The sequence below is a fragment of the Eumetopias jubatus genome, unplaced genomic scaffold (assembly GCF_037043125.1).
Source record: "Eumetopias jubatus isolate StellerSeaLion01/CBP00866 unplaced genomic scaffold, mEumJub1_p1.0 scaffold_7, whole genome shotgun sequence".
Lineage (NCBI taxonomy): Eukaryota > Metazoa > Chordata > Mammalia > Carnivora > Otariidae > Eumetopias > Eumetopias jubatus.
The window spans coordinates 26784983-26802503 of record NW_028274813.1 but is presented as its reverse complement, the minus strand read 5'-3'; the positions used below and the strand labels follow the sequence as shown (position 1 = coordinate 26802503).

Here is a 17521-nt window from a genome sequence, read left to right as displayed (position 1 = left end):
CATGTGCGTAACGACATGCTTAGGACGTGCCAGACTTCCAAAGCAGGAAGCAGGCAAAGGAAGTGCTGTGGTTTCCTTTCTGCTAGGGATTCCCCTCGTAGGTTAAGCGAAAGGTCAGGAAAGATAAAGGCCCTTCCCCAATGTCAACAAAGTCCAAGGATGGTAGAAATTCCAGGAGGAATAGTTCTAACATGCTCTGTGACAGAGATGTCCACATCATTTTCTGTATAAACTCACAATAATGCCCTCTGTTTTAGAGTGAAAAATGATGTCTAATGTCTAATCAAATGCCTTATTACGTAATAAATGGCAGCCATCATAGCAGGAGGAAAGAGTTACAACAGGTAAAATTTCTATTTTAACAATGCATGCTGGCTTAGAGAGTGGTCTCAAGTTGAGGATACTGCAGCCGTTATCGAAAACTGAAAATCACCTTACCTATTTTTCTACCTCAGAATAACTGCAACATTTTTCTCTTTTCTACCTTAAAATAGCATTTTAACATACATTACCTTATTTAAATACAATTAAGATTCTTCTCAACCATCAAAGTTTAAAAGGATTATTTCAATTTACTCTTCAGTTCATCAAGTAAAGAGACCCTCTTGCTCTCTTTTAAAAAACCAGCTTAGGGGTGCCTGGGTGGCTCAGTCAGTTAAGCGGCTGCCTTCGGCTCGGGTCATGATCCCAGGGTCCTGGGATCGAGCCCCACATCGGGCTCCCTGCTCGGCTGGGAGCCTGCTTCTCCCTCTTCCTCTGCCTCTCCCCCTGCTTGTGAACTCTCTCTCTCTTTCTCTGTCAAATAAATAAATAAAATCTTTAAAAAAAAAAAAAACCAGCTTAGACACAGAAACAAACAATTCAAAGTCTCTACCAGGAACTGTCTTCCATTCACTACCTCTACCATATCCCTCGCTCTTGTTGATCACCTACAACTAACTCAGTCTGGTGTTATTCTACTGGATATCTGAACTAAGAAACAGAGGAAAGACTTAAAGAGCTGCAATTGTTGTACGACTACTTCCTGTTGCAGAATTAGCCGGTCACTTCCACTCTTCTTCCATTTTAGGACATTTCCTTCCCAGGTCCTGACCAAAGATGGAGCAACTTTCTGTGGGTCCATCAGTCCTAGAAAATTCTCTTAAATCACTTAAATCACCTTTCCTTTATTTTGTTTACATTCTTTAAAAACCATTTACATTTCCTGTCCCCCACCTCTTCTTCATACCTTCAGGTACTGTTGTAAAAAGCCTCTGATCTGGGTAAGAATACTCTTACCTTTCTGTAAAGATCAATCCTCCAGTCTTGAATAGTTCTTGTGGTTTTGGGTTTTTTTTTTGTAAGATCTTATTTATTTGAAGGAGCGAAAGAGAAAGTACACATATAAGCAGGGGGAGGAGGAGAGGGAGAGGGAGAAGCAGACTCCCCACTGAGCAGGGAGCCCAACATGGGGCTCGATCCCAGGACCCTGAGATCATGACCTGAGTCGAAGGCAGATGCTTAACCAACTGAGCCATCATACACACTAACATGTCTATGGGATAGCTGGTTCAGTCATTTGGCCGAAGGCACAGCCAGAATTATTGTTCAAGACTGTTAACACAACTTTTTGTATCAATAAGATTGTAGCTGCTTGTCACATGACTGCTGAGAAAAAAGCCTTCTGGGCAAAGCACAGCCAGTTGGCCTGACTAGGTCATAGAAACCTCCTAGCACAGCACACTACCGGCTGTTACAGCAGGACATACCTCTTCGTAATTTTTCGCCTCCACTCCATGCTTCATGTCTAGAATCACGAGTTGATCAGGTATCCGCCCTGTTCCTGAGAAAGAAATCAAAAGATTCATTGTGTAGAATATTTAAAATTCCGGGAAATCACCCACCCACCCTCTCCCTAACCCCTACCCTCTCAATAGAGGGAAATAGCCACAACTCCTCCCCCTACTCAGCTGCAGAAAATTCCTGGCTCTGGGTAAAATCACAAGCATTCCAGACAAAGCCTCTATCTGTGTGGGATGCCGGAAAGCAATGAGAACATGCTGCTGGCAAACATCTCTGAGCAGGCAGGACACAAAACACTGCAGCTGGTACTACAGAGGGACAGAACAGCAGAAGAGACAACATACAGGCTTACTGGATTAGGAAATAACACTCAAGTCAAAACAGTATAAAACTGAGTGGCATATAGACCAATCGGTAGTGGGCACCAACTAAGATTAAAAAGGTACATTTCTACATCTGAAAAGGGTGCCCTGTCAAATTTTGGAAAAAAAAAAGGATTATTGGGTATACACTAAGCTTGGATTTACGTAATATAAACATGAGTACTGAAAACAACACAGGATTTAGCTAATATTTCACTTTAATTCAAACATTTTGGTCAATGTAAGGCCATTTCAGTAGGTTAATAAAATGTTATAGGACCCACAAAACACTTAAAAGAAAAGAAAGAAAACACCTCTAAAGAAGGGTACAGTTTTCAGGGGTGCTACTCAGAAAGAGAAATGCCTATTTGGGATAGTAGGGCCAACAGAGCTAGGCTTGTATCAGAAAAGGTAACTGATTCAGCTTGATCAAAAAAGAATTTAACGTTAAATCAAGTAGGAGAGAGAGAAAGACTCAACAGTCCCAGAAAATTGCTCAGCCCCAATTTACCTAATTATTTATGAAATAAAAAACTGCCTGCATGGGGGACACCTGAGTGGCTCAGTCGGTTAAGTGTCTGCCTTTGGCTCAGGTCATGATCTCAGGGTCCTGGGATCAAGTCCCACATCAGGCTCCTTGCTCAGTGGGGAGCTTGCTGCTTCTCCCTCTGCCTGCTGCTCCCCCTGCTTCTGCTCTCCCTGACAAATAAATAAATAAATAAATAAATAAATAAATAAATAACTGCATGCATGGAATTAGGAGTTTAGGGAAACAGTGCCACTTAAGCATTGGAGTTCTTCAAAGTACAAGCCAGAGAGAATGGTATTACACTCCCCGCTGCCTGAACACTGGAGGTTTCTGAAATGGACTGAAGTCAATTCAGTAACTACTCAGTGAGAACTCACTAGGTGACTAAATTACAATCTCTGCCTTCAAATAATTCAGCGGGGAACTAAGACAAACATTCATAACAGCTACGATGAAAATACAAAGCAGTAAAAACTTTGAGAGAAAAAAACCAGTTCAAATAATCCCAGCTATGGAGTAAAGGTTACCGAAGGGAAGGGTTAACTTGTGGACAGACTTCACTAAAGAGAGAGCACCTGAAGGCAAGGACAAAGTACTCTAGGCAAAGGGCACAGCACAGGCAAAGGCTCAAATACTGAAATGAGTACAGCATGTTTAAAAGACAGTAAAGACAGTAACGACCGCCTGGGTGGCTCGGTCGGTCGTTAAGCGTCTGCCTTCAGCTCAGGTCATGATCCCAGGGTCCTGGGATCGAGCCCCACGTCGGGCTCCCTGCTCCGTGGGAAGCCTGCTTCTCCCTCCCCCACTCCCCCTGCTTGTGTTTCCTCTCTGTCTCTCTCTGTCAAATAAATAAATAAAATCTTTAAAAAAAAATAAAAGATTAGAGTTCAGATTTGTGTGGTGACAGATACAGAAGATATTTTGAAAGAAGTATCAGTATAATTTGATGATAGGCTGAAAAAGGCAAAAATAATTTCAAAATATGAGCCCAAGTAACTGGAAGGATAGTGGTAACACTGATAAGAGAGGGGAATTAGTCTGAAAGGGAGGCTTGTGAACACAGTCTTAGACATCTTGGTTTTGAAGTGCACAACCATGTGGAAATGTCTAGAATATAGCTGAGACATCCTGGAACTGGAACTGGCACTGGTGGGAGCAGAGAGAAGGATATCTTGAAATATCATGGCCATGAAATCACCATTAAAATCCTTTAATTTTTTATTTTTAATCTATTAGTCCATTTACTTCTGGCAAACTCCCTTAGGTTTTAGGCTGAACTGACCAACTTTAGATCAAGGGAGTCAATTCTTGATTAACTATCAAAAGCAGCTGGTTCGTCTGCCATTCCTGGGCATCTACTGGTATTGTTGGCAAAGGTGCTTGCTCTTCTTCTAGGATCCTATATTTTGAACATTCTACAAACGTAAAACTGCCAGGAGTCCTTTTGCTTCTACACAGAGGAAGCCGGAGACTAAAATTAAATGGAGGCAAGGAATGGAAACACTGAGAGAGATAGAGTTCCAATGATACCATAAAAACCCCAAGATGCAGCTATGCCTGAGGTCAGCGCCATGTTGCAAACTTCCCAGTTCAGAGAGTCAAATGATCTATCCCTTCTTTTTCTTTAAGGCAGTTTGAGTTTTTATGTCCTGCAGTCCAAAAGAGTCCCAAATAATGTAACAAGTATAAATGCATTAACCTTTTAGAGTCTAGTGTCCTTTAAACTAATGAATAGGGAGTAAAAAGGAAACTGCTGTTTCTCCCATTACTGAGCACAGAAACCATCAAGTAATCAGACTAAAGGGTACTATGGGGTCTTGACCTTGAGATGCACAGAAGAATCCACAGCAAGACAGAACAAGGAAAGTGCTCTGGAGACCAAAAATATTTCTAACTTTGCCATATATTGTTTGTCAGACAGACCTTATTTCTAAGTCCCGAGAAAACGTGTCACTAGCATATATATAAATGCACTATTTTCCAGCATCTATATGAAATTCAACTCTATCATTCAAGCCAAATAGGTCACAGCATTTAAGAAATGCCTACTCCTGTACATGAAGAACTCAGCTGATTAGCCAACTTTCACTTATATGTGTGAAAGACATATAAACAATGTAGTTACCATTTCCTCTTCCTAATAGCCCAAGAGAGAAAGTTCAAGCTCTAACTTGAGAGGAGACACTTAATTCAGGGGAAACACTCCGATTACTTACCCTTGCTCTCAAAACACACTTCAAACATGTCATAATCTTCAGTGGTAAAGGCAAATTTCCCCTTGGTTGCATCTTCCTTGGAGTACAGAATATGACCAGCAGAATCTGTGATCTAAAATAAAAAGTAAGTAAGAACAGGAAGCAAATAACACTGGGGAAGAGAACTTAGAGAAACTGGAGAATGGAAAGAAACACTGTCTATAGAAGACAGTTGATATTTCTCATTATGATGACTATGTTCAGTCCATTCTTAAAGACAGGAATTGGATTAGAAGATGAAACTCAAATACAGCAAATTTCATTCATTCAAACAGTATCCACACTAAAGGCTAAAATATGTCACTGCTGGGACACCTGGGTGGCTCAGTCGTTAAGCGTCTGCCTTCAGCTCAGGTTATGGTCCCAGGGCCCTGGGATCGAGCCCCCGCATCGGGCTCCCTGCTCAGCAGAAGCCTGCTTCTCCCCTCCCCCACTCCCCCTGCTTGTGTTCCCTCTCTTGCTGTGTCTCTGTCAAATAAATAAAATCTTTAAAAATAAATAAATAAATAGAATATGTCGCTGCTATGAAATGTCTTACCATACCAAAAAGGCAATACAGTTGATACAAACTGGGCTTATTAGCAAAAGTTTGCTATATAAAATGTACACCAGTATCATTACCTAGAAAGGGAGAGGTCACAAAAATGAAGTGGACAATTACCAGAAGAATGTACTACAAAAAGGAGAAAGACACATAAGAACACATCTCTTCTGTAAAACAAATCTTGACGGGGTGGAGGTAGGGGCAAAGAATGGAAATGGGACACCTGATGCAAAAAGAGAAGGAAAAAGGACATGCGTGGAGAAGAAAATCTGGAAGATCTATTCCTGCAAATTTCACATCAATTATGTCAATGGTCAAATGGGGTGGCAGAGGAGGCATGGGGAATGAGCAAGAAATTTGTTCTAAAAAAGACATCCTTGGCTTCCACCAGTGATAATTTCTTTCTTCTAGGTTGTTAGCTTTAGTTCTCCAAACTGAAACTGCTCCATTTGTAGAGAATGGCCTGTAAGCACAGATGAAGTGGCATACACTGGTAAGTGAATGGTCATATTTAAAACAAGGGAATGACACAGTAATATGACACACTGGATTGCAACTTCTTTTCTAGGGTTCATGGTTGTCCTAGCAGAAGGCACATTTCATTATTCAAGACAGGAAGCTACTTGCAATGTGGAACACAAAACTAGTAGCTTCCTTATATTAAACTAGATGTTCTAATGCTCTGTCAAACAAGATTCATTTATAGGTGCAATTTTAAATACGGAAACTGAGCAACACACAAGTCTATGCATTTAAAGCACTTTAATAAAACTAGTTTTTTCCTGAGTAGTAAGACTTCTTTATACTTTTATTTTTCTTTCAATTTTCTACAAAGGCATGTATCACTTATGGTCAGAAATAAAGGTATTTCATTTTGAGGAAAAATATAGTAACTAAAGAATAGTTTTCACTGCTAGACTAATTTGAAATAAGGGGTAATTAAAAAACGTTTTATGGCACATCTTCTAAATTCCCTAAAAGTAATAGTAATATTAATCAAGTATATTCTGCCATGAATGATGTCGATCCTTCATTAATTTGTCAATGCTTAGATCTGTGCTAGTCACTGGGGATACAGGGATATGTAAAATAGTTCCTGTCTTCGAAGAGCTTAAAAGTCTAAATGAGACGAATAAGAAATGAGATCTCACTGTAATGTTAAAAGTGCAGTACTAGAGGAAAGCACAGGTGCCATGGGATATGGAGGTTCGGGGAGTGTACCGTGGAGGTGACATGTGAGTCCTAAAGGATGAGCTGCAATTAAGGGAAAAATAGGGGTATAAAAACATTCAGGGCAGAAGAAAAGGCAAATATGAACACCTAGGGTCCAGAAAAAAACAAAACAAAAAATATAGTAGTACCATAATACTATTAATATTTATTGAGCACTTACTAAAGGTTGAGTACTATGCCAAGTGCTTTATACGCATTTTAAAATTTAGTCTTTATTATAACGCTATAGGTAAGAACTATTATTTCTCTTATGTTCCATAGCAGGAAACTGAAACACAGAGAGGTTAACTGGCTAGAGAGGTACTGGCCAGATCATGTAGAAATGCAAACCATGCTAGGGAATTTAAACTTCATTTGGTACAAAGTGGAAAGGCAATGAAGAATTTGAAACAAGAGAGTGATGTGATTCAGTTAGCAATTTAGAAAGATGAATCTGATAATACTGTGAAGACAAGTCCCTCGAGAGGGACAATACTAGTGATAAGAAGATGGATTAGGACACTATTCCAGTACTCCAGGTTAGTAATGATGAGGACTTTGAGTATGAGGAGAAGGGGACAAATTTGAGGGATTTTAAGGAGGGGGAGCCCATAGGACAAAACCAAAAAGTAAATGCCCACAAGGATCAAGTGAGCAATGTAACTAAATCTAATGGGCCAGTGTAGGTTCACAAGGTTGTGGACAATTTGGCAAAGTGAAAAGATGTGCCTGCCTCAAGAGAGAAACCAATGAGTGCCATGTCACGCTGGGTTTTCAGAGCATCCAATTTTTCAAAAGAAGCTAGACATTTTAAGTTTTATTTGAAATCTCCTAAGTTTAAGGGCACCTGGGTGGCTTAGTCAGTTAAGTGTCTGCCTTCGGCTCAGGTCGTGATTTCAGGGTCCTGGGATCGAGTCCCACGTCGGGCTCCACGCTCAGTGGGGAGTCTGCTTCTCCCTCTCCAACCCTCCCCCCTGCTCATGCTCTCTCGCTTTCTCTCTCAAATGAATAAATAAAAAAATCTTTAAAAAAAAATGAAATCTCCTAAATTTTAAATCCTCACAGCCAAACCCAACATACGAAAAACTATCTCAAGGCCAAACAAAAGAGGTCTATAGAACCAAGTTCTTTGGGGCCACCAACTTCTGACCTCTGCATTAAGAAGAAAGCTGACCAAAATCACATAAAAGGGGGTGCCTGGGTGGCTCAGTCAGTTACCCATCTGCCTTCGGCTCAGGTCATATCAGGTCATGATACAAAGGTCCTGGGATCGAACCCCGTGTCAGGCTCCCTGCTCAGTGGGGAGCCTGCTTCTCCCTCTCCCTCTACTCCTCCCTGCTCTGCTTGTACACACTCTCTCTCAAATAAATAAATAAAATCTTAAAAAAAAATCCCATAAAAGTATTGCTTGGTAGCACTGAGGTCTCAGCTGAGATTATAGACTACAGATTTCTAGTGGCAACACTCAGCAGCCAAGATGCGGGAACAAAGAAAAAATTATTAAGTGATTTAGGCTTGAGGTTCTGCAACTGAGTGGTTTGGAAGGATAAAGGGATTAAGGAATTATGCTAGTAACTTTATATATAATATTTATTTAATCTTCACAACAATTCCAGAGAGGCCTGTCTTATTAACCCCATTTTACTGATGAGAAAACTTAGTATTTTGCCCATCATCACAGAGTTAATAAATTGTGTGGATTTGAAGTAGTCTAAAATCCATGTTCTTCCGACATTCCATGTTGCCTCCCCACAAAAGGAATGTCTGAAAGAATGGGTTGCACAGAAGCCAAGAAAGACTAGCAGAATGTGATGGATTCTTTGGGTCAGTGCAAGTAAGAGCGCCTGAAGAGTCCTCTCAAGTGGGACACTGCATTGTTCAGGCTGCCATTCTCCACCGTGGAGGGGTTAGCAGGCACTCACAAGGGAGAGGCCCTGAAGTCAGCAATAACTAAATAATCTGCAAGGGGGAAGGAATATTTAGCCCTAAAGATTCCTAAAGGCTCTTGTTCATGTGAAACTTCTTCTGAATTAAAAGAAAAGGCTTAAGAACAAACTTCTTTAGAACCCTGAACACACACATATTATAGGGCAAAAAGTCTGGGAACTAATCAAATTTCAAAGTAATATGTAGTCACCAGTATGGTGTCACTCTTCCTTTATTCAGAATCTGTTCACCAATCAGATATTCACACATCTCCACTCCCTAGCCCCCAAAAACACAACAATTCTTAAGAGCAAGGAGGAAGTTCAGAAAGGTAGACTGCAGGAATAACATACTTTCACATTCCAAGCTGACCTAAGAACTCTAACTTTGATTTAGCTCCTATGAATAAAGTTGCAGAAAATGTAGAACTTCTCCAAGGCATATTTGGATAAAAATAAGCTTCCAGATTTGCTCACACTAGTTTAATTCTTTAAAAAAAAAAAAAAAAAGATTTTATTTTTTATTTTTATTTTTTTCCCTGCCCCTAAAAAGATTTTAAGTATTCACTACACCCAAGGTGGGGCTCGAACTTACAACCCCAAGATCAAGAGTCACATATGCTCTACCGTCTGAGCCAGCCAGGTGCCCCTAATTTAATCCATAAGGCAGAAGGAAAGGATTACAGGTTATTAGAAATGTTTACTGTAAATGAAACGAGTAGAGGACAGCAGGGAATGGTATCAAGAATACAGCACTGAAGAGTCATCAAAGATGTCATCATCTCCACAGTCAGGCAAGGACCTGGGAAAAACCACCTGGGGCACCTGGGTGGCTCAGCGGGTTGAGCATATGACTCTCGGTTTCAGCTCAGGTCTTGGTCTCAGGGCTGTGGGATCAAGCCCTGCAATGGACTCCACATTTAGCCGGAAGTCTTCCTGGGATTCTCTCCCTCTCCCCCTCTCACTCTGCCCCTCCCCATGCTCCTGCATGTGCCTGCACTCTCTCAAATAGATACATAGAGAGATAGATAAAAAATTTTTAAATATTTTATGTATTTATTTGACAGAGAGAGAGAGAGAGCAAGCAAGCACAAGCAGGGGGAGCCACAGGCAGAGGGAGAGGGAGAAGCAGCTTCCCCGCCGAGCAGGGAGCCCAATGCAGGGCTCGATCCCAGGACCCCAGGATCATGACCTGAGCCGAAGGCAGACTGAGCCACCCAGGCGCCCCTAGATAAAAATTTTTCAAAATTTACTAATTTAAGGACAGGAGCCTCTCTAGATGACAACAAAAGCCTAGATTTAAGTCAGAAAAGTCTTATTAAGGGGCACCTGGCTAACTCAGTCAGTGGAGTGTGCGACTCTTGATCTCAGGATTATGGGTTTGAGCCTCACATTAGGTGTAGACATCACTTAAAAACTAAAAAATCTTGGGGTGCCTGGGTGGCCCTGTCATTAAGTGTCTGCCTTCGGCTCAGGTCATGATCCCAGGGCCCTGGGATCAAGCCCCGCACTGGGCTCCCTGCTCAGCGGGAAGCCTGCTTCTCCCTCTCCCACTCCCCCTGCTTGTGTTCCTTCTCTCACTTTGTCTCTCTCTGTCAAATAAATAAATAAGATCTTAAATAAAATAAAATTAAAATTAAAAAATCTTTAAACATAGAAAACTCTTATTAAGGCATTAGCAAAATCCTCCAATGAACACTTTGCAAAATAATACAGAAGTCTGCCATGTTTTTCTGAAAGACTCTGGTACTCAGAAGGGGTAAAAATTGTTTAAATTATCCCTTGCTGCATTGTACTGAGTAACTACAATTATGGTAGAATCACTTGCTTTGGTGAAGTAACATCTGAAAGATGACATCTGAAAGAAAATGTATTAAAGATTCATCCAGGGCAAAGACTCAAATGCTTTACAAGAGGCTGAAGGCAAAGGACCTATCACTGCCAACACCTTTTATTAGCATGAAATTTACTCCCCAAAAGTGTGTGATAATGCCACAATTCCCTAAGGGCCTTCACATTTCCATATTCCCCATGACCTTCAGTTGACACAACTATATGAGGGTTGTTTATCCAGATATCTGGAAATCCAGGCAGGCAACATGACAACTTAACTTTCATTTTAGGCTCCTAAGAACTGCTGGGCATTCTGAGATCCTAGAATTTTTCTAAGAATCAGTAGGTTTCCCATGTAGTTCATAACTTTGCAGCTATTTAGGAGGTAAGTCATTGATCTTTGTGTGTGTGTGACCCAAGCCACTGATCTAAAAAAAAAAAAAAAAAAAAAAATCATATGCACTAACCCCAACATAATTACATAAATCAGCAGGTAGCTAAAATTAAAAAGTAGAAAACTGAGCCAAGCTCATGACTAGCCAGAGCTGGCAAAATCTAAAAGGTTGAAATGACGGTTTTAAATTTCCTCTAATAAAAATGTTCTAATTACAGATCACCTTAAAAGATCATCTGGTTTCTCAAGAATTGAGAGATTCAATTTTTTCTTCTTAAATTCTACTAAAGTACTTTGGTATTATGATAAATAACCGCCACTTTTACCTCCTGTAACAGCAAGTCCTTAAAAGAGTACTTATTTCTCTTTAAACAATAAACACTTGTGATATTTATTATAAAGTTCTTAATTAAACAAAGGTAATATGAAAACCATTAAAATTTGCTCATATGACATCAAGGAATAAGAAGTAATACAGATTTGTTCTAGATAACACCTTCTGAAAAGCAAACCAAAGTTCACAACTTAGTAAGGAAAAAGTGTTAACTGTATAAGCAGAGTAGCTGATGTCAAGAATATGTGAATACTCACACTGAAACTGTCAAATAAGTGAAAATGCAGGTCACTGGGAAAATAAACTCATTTAGAATTGGATTCTCTTGACCATTCTAGGCAGCAGCCAGAAAACAGGTTCTTGAGTAGGTCCTGCTCCCATTTCTTCTGTTAAACAGTCAGGATAATACCCTGCCTTCTTGAAAAGGATCTTTAAGAAGCTTAGGCCAAGGGCTCCTGAGTGGCTCAGTTGATTAGGCGGTTAAGCTCTGCCTTCAGCTCAGGTCATGATCCCAGGGTCCTGGGATTGAGTCTTTACATTGGGCTCCCTGCTCAGTGGGGAGTCTGCATCTTCCTCTCTCCCTCTACCCCTCTCTCCCCTGCTCGTGCTCTCTTTCACTCTCTCTCAAATAAATAAAATCTTAAAAAAAAAAAAAAGGCAGCTTAGCCCCAAACCAGGTAAATAAAGCAATCAGGATTAAAAGAATATAGAGTTCACCTGGAGGAAGAAACAAATAGGTACTATCAAGAACCTGAATTGAGCAAATGATATGCACACAATATATCTGACTCTAAGTTTTCTGGAAGCCAACATTAAAAGACTACAAAGAGAACCAAATTGGTTATACATCATTTGTTTTCTGATGAAAGCTCACAAATTTACCTTCAGAGATAATTTTCCTGGAACTAGACATGAAGAACAATATATCAGGAAGGTCCTTTTACAAGGACTGTGACCAATATAGTAGACTCTCCAAATTCAACTATGGCCTTGCTAAAGATACAAAGGCAGCTCGAATGAGTGTTTTTAGCGCTCCTCTGTAACAATGTGCCTGACCTGATGCAGAGGTGGGACCTGAAGGATCCAGACAAAGGCTCCAGTGCCCTGATTCTCTGCCCTTTAGCACTATCATCTCTCTCCTAATCCCACCTCCCTTCTTACTGCTCACAGAATTCCCAGACTTACTAAAGTTCCAAGAAGACTGGGACTACTTTTGCCCACTTGCTGAAATCGCAAGTGTGTTAAAAAAAAAAAAAAAGCCAGGAAGAGAGGTCTTAAAAATAATACTATCTACCCCGGTCTCAGTTTTTAATACCATTCTCCAATAAAAGGAACCAGGGATTCTTGGAGAAATGGTTGGTCCTAGGATTGAGGCAGAAAGTTATACAAGATGAGCCTGCAACACTTTGTAGTGCCAGAAATTAAGGATGTGTTCAGAAACAAAACAAAAAACAAGAATGAGGGTATGTCAAAAGGACATAGAAGCCAAATGAAGGCGCTCCCAACAGCCAAAGCTGAAACAATTTGAGCAACAAAATAGTATTTGATTGTAATCCAAGAGTATAAGTATAAAATAAATATCCACAAATCCATAGTGATATGAAGGGTTAAACAAAGGAGAAGAAACAAGTCTCCCATGCAGAAAACTCAAATAATTTATGTAGAAAACATCACCCTCAAGAAAACTGGGACTAAGCAAACCTCCTCACTCAACTGTGGGCTGCACATAGTAATTTCCTTCCAAAGAGTACAGTATGGGAAGGGGGACAAAAGTAACTTTTCAGTGGAAAAACCTAACCAACACTACCTCAGCCAGATGATCAAGGTCAATAGCAACAATGATAAATCATGTTGATAGCATGCTCCCCCTTAATATGATGTAATGAAAATGGCACTTTACCTCTGTGGGCTTCCTTCCCAAAACCCATAATCCCAATTATATCATGAAGTAAACATCAGACAAATCCCAGTAGAAAGGTATCCTACAAAATACTTGACCAATATTCCTCTAAACTCACAAGGTTGTCAAAAACAAGAAAATCTGAGAAACTGTCATAATCTAGAGGAGTCTAAAGAGACATGACTAAATGTAATATATCTTGGATGGGATCCTGGAACAGAAAAAAGGCCATTAAGTGAAAACTAAGGAAATCTGGATAAATATGGACTTTAGGCAATTATAACGTAACAATACTGGCTCATTCACTGTGACAAATATATCATACTAATGTAAAATGTTAACAGTAGGGGAAATTGGCTGTGGGGAATATGGGAGCTGTACTATCTTCATTTTTTCTGCAAATCTAAAACTGTTCTGAAATTAAAAGTTTGTTTAAAAAAATAGTATTCAAAAAGATGAAATCAAATGCATATATACACACACCTCTCCAGATTCTCAAGAAATTTACGGTCTACTCAGAGCCAAGCAAGCATCAAGCATCCTTTTTTTTTTTTTTAAATTATAGTGTCTTTCTTTAAGATTCTTACTGATTGATTGAGAGCACATGCAAGCGGGAGGGGGAAAGGGAGAGGGAGAGAGAGAATCTCAAGCAGACTCCATGCTGAGCAAAGCCCGATGTGGGGCTCAATCTCACAACCCTGAGATCATGACCTGAGTGGAAATCAAGAGTTGGATGCTTAGCAGACTGAGCTACCCAGGCACCCTGCATCAAGCATTTTCACAAACTTTTTGAGGTATATACAAATAGTTACTTTGGACAAAGTTTATACTTATTCCTGTAAAATAACATGATGCATGGGGAAGGTGGCAAGTCTGTCTTTGTACTGGCACAGGTCACACACTGCTTTCACTTGCTCAATCAGCTCCATACCCCACCAGTCAACGAAAATCTTAAAAAACAACAAACAAACAAACAAAACCACTTCTTTTCCAGGAGGCCTACCATAGCAGAAGTCAATTAGCTTTCAGCTCTGGTGTAGCTGGTGAAAATCTGAAGATGTAATTTCTTTCAAATAGGCTCCTTCTTGCACTTTGTCTTCCTCAGGTTTACAATCAGTCTGTAGTATAACATTTGAGTATATAATGTGTACATATTATTTTAAGGACAACTATCAACGTTTGCAGCTCTTGAATGACTAACTCAGGAATTTAGAAACATCAGGTCCCTTGTAGAAGCTCTGTACACTGATAAAAATGAACTGAAACAGAAACACCTATTCTCTTCTCCCTTTGAGAGACTGCACAGTATGAGACTGAATGTTCTAGAGTCAGACCCAGGTTTGTGTTCAAATCACAATAGTGTCACTTACTAGCTGTAAAGTTTGGGGTATATTCCTTAACCTCTCTGTTCCTCATACGTAAAATAAGGACAATAGCACCCACTTTATGAGGTTATTGTGAGGATTAAAGTTAATACAAGTAAAGTGCCTAGAACAGTGTCTGGCACATGGCAAGCACTCATTAAGTGTTACTAGTATCATCAATGTTGTTAGCATTATTATGGTAACTATTTGTTAGTAACAATTCAGAACTCCATAAACATTTAGGTCACTAACCATACTTCCAACCTAATAGTTCTAACGGATGGCAAACTACATAAAATACACAATGACTAAACCCAGGGATAATTAGAACCAAATGGTTACTGCACAGAAACAGAAAGACAAAAAGTATATACACAATGGAATATTATGCAGCCATCAAAAGGAATGAGATCTTGCCATTTGCAACAACGTGGATGGAACTGGAGGGTGTTATGCTGAGCGAAATAAGTCAATCAGAGAAAGACATGTATCCTATGACCTCACTGATATGAGGAATTCTTAATCTCAGGAAACAAACTGAGGGTTGCTGGAGTGGTGGGGGGTGGGAGGGATGGGGTGGCTGGGTGATAGACATTGGGGAGGGTATGTGCTATGGTGAGCGCTGTGAATTGTGCAAGACTGTTGAATTACAGATCTGTACTTCTGAAACAAATAATGCAACATATGTTAAGAAAAAAGAAAAAGAAGATAGCAGGAGGGGAAGAATAAAGGGGAGTAAGTCGGAAGGGGAGACGAACCATGAGAGACTATGGACTCTGAAAAACAAACTGAAGGTTCTAGAGGGGAGGAGGGTGGGGGGATGGGTTAGCCTGGGGATGGGTATTAAAGAGGGCACATTCTGCGTGGAGCACTGGATGTTAAGCACAAACAATGAATCATGGAACACTACATCAAAAAAACTAATGATGTAACATATGGTGATTAACACAACAATAAAAAATTTTTAAAAAAGAAAGACAAAAAGGTAAACTTTCAAGGAAGCAGCAGCAAGATTTAGAAACTGAAGGGATACAAAATGTCTAACCAAGCAGGTGTTCAATGATACCTTTTAGCTGCTAACCCGGGATATTAAGAAATACAAGAGGATCCCAGCATTTCCTGCATGTGTTTTTTAACCCGATAAGTAATAAACTACATGCAGGACCCAACAATGGCAAGGAGGGAAGAGAGTATTGCATGTGCATGATTAGCGGTTGTAGGCCTATACCCTTCTTTTGGTAAAAGTTCATGAGTGAATCTTGAGCCATGGGGTCTATTACCCTAAGACATAAAAAATGAGAAATAACACCAAATCACTGAAGATGCTGTAGTTTTAGACTAGAAAAATAGTAGTCTTCCCATATCCTTGGTTTCACTTTCTGTGGTTCCAGTTACCTGTAGTCCACTGCAGTATGGAAGATGATCCTCCTTCAGATATATGTTCAGAAGATCAGTACTAGCCTAATGCTACTTCACAATGTCTACGTCATTCACCTCATTTCATCTCATCACACAGACATTTCATCATCTCACATCATCACAAGAAGAAAGGTAAGCTACCACAAGTCACCACCGTTTTCAAACTTGAAGAACACGGGTAACTGATGGCCTAGAAGCTATGTATAATGGGCATAACATTAATTTACCCTGATCTTTCAAACAAGAGCAAGTACCAACCAAGTCTACCAACTGCATTCCTGAAATCAGGGGATCACACCTACATTATACCCAGAACAAAGTCAAACTTAGAAAGGCTATAAGCAGCATTTAGCAACTCTAAATTCTTTCAAATTTCCAACACAATTCAACAATGACGTAGCACAGCACAGAAGTATTGCTTGAGGAGGCTTGTCAAAGTGTTGAAACTTGGGGCACCTGGGTGGCTCAGCAGGTTAAGCATCTGACTCTTGGTTTCGGCTCAGGTCGTGATTTCAGGGTCCTGAGATTGAGCTACATCAGGCTCCGCACTCAGCAGGGAGTCTGCTTGAGATTCTCTCCCTCTCCCTCCCCTAAAATAAATGAATAAACAAAATCTCTCTAAGATTTTAAAATTTATTTATTTGTCAGAGAGCACACACACGAGAGCACAGGCAGGCGGAGTGGCAGACAGAGGGAGAAGCAGGTTCCCCGTTGAGCAAGGAACCCAATGCAGGACTCGATCCCAGGACCCCAGGATCATGACCTGGGCCGAAGGCAGATACTTAACCAACTGAGCCACCCAGGTGTCCCAAATAAAATCTTAAAAAAAAGGGGGGGCGCCTAGGTGGCTCAGTCTGTTAAGCGTTTGCCTTCGGCTCAGGTCATTGTCCCGTGGTCCTGGGATCAAGCCCCACATCGGACTCCCTGCTCAGCGGGAAGCCTGCTTCTCCCTCTCCCTCTGCCCGCTGCTCTGCACGCTGCTCTGCCTGCTTGTGCTCTCTCTCTGTGTGTCAAATAAATAAATAAAATCTTAAAAAAGAAGAAGAAGAAGAAGAAGAAGTAGTGTTGAAAACTAGAAATGGAAAATTTCCAGGCACTGGGTATGGTAACGGATAGATGCTCTCCTCCTGCTTCTATCAACATTTGTTACATTAACTCAACACAGGCAAAACGTCATGCTTGACTGGGTGGGGGGAGGGGGAGGAGTTGGGAGGAAGAAAGGAAGAAAGAGAGGGAGGAAGGGAATAAGAAGGAAAAGTCCAGTTGCTGCCCTAACAATACTACTGCGGGGGTGAAGCCAGATCAAATGTTTTTTTTCATACTGTTCCAAAGTTATTTACGGTAAAAACCTCCAGCGTGACCCTTTTAGGCACAAACAAAGCCTTGTTCTTTCTTAACAACTAGTCCCTTGATTTCCCACACGTTACGTTGAACAATGAGGTTGGGGGCACAGGATAAAGCAGATGACATCAACCTCCCTCAAGTCGGAGGCTTGTTTAGGAGCCCAAATTCTGGTCTGTGGCCAGCTAGCTGATTTCACAGAGGGCTCTACTGTCCAGACTGCCAGGCTGAGTATGCATATGGGGGCAATGGCTCAGATCAACCACCAGTCAGCAATTCACACAAGAAACAGCAGAGAAGTCACTGTACTCTGCTAGATTACCTTCA

General features: G+C 40.6%; 1 protein-coding gene across 1 annotated transcript in view; it reads right to left on the bottom strand.

Annotated features, from left to right (window-relative positions):
* TMED10 (transmembrane p24 trafficking protein 10) overlaps nucleotides 1-17521 on the bottom strand; it is a 35034-nt gene that overhangs the window by 9863 nt on the left and 7650 nt on the right. The window contains exons 2-3 of the mRNA XM_028095020.2: nucleotides 4890-5001; nucleotides 1749-1822 (exon numbers count right to left, since the gene is read on the bottom strand). Coding sequence (XP_027950821.1) covers nucleotides 1749-1822; nucleotides 4890-5001 — 186 coding nt within the window. The remainder of the gene's footprint in view (nucleotides 1-1748; nucleotides 1823-4889; nucleotides 5002-17521) is intronic.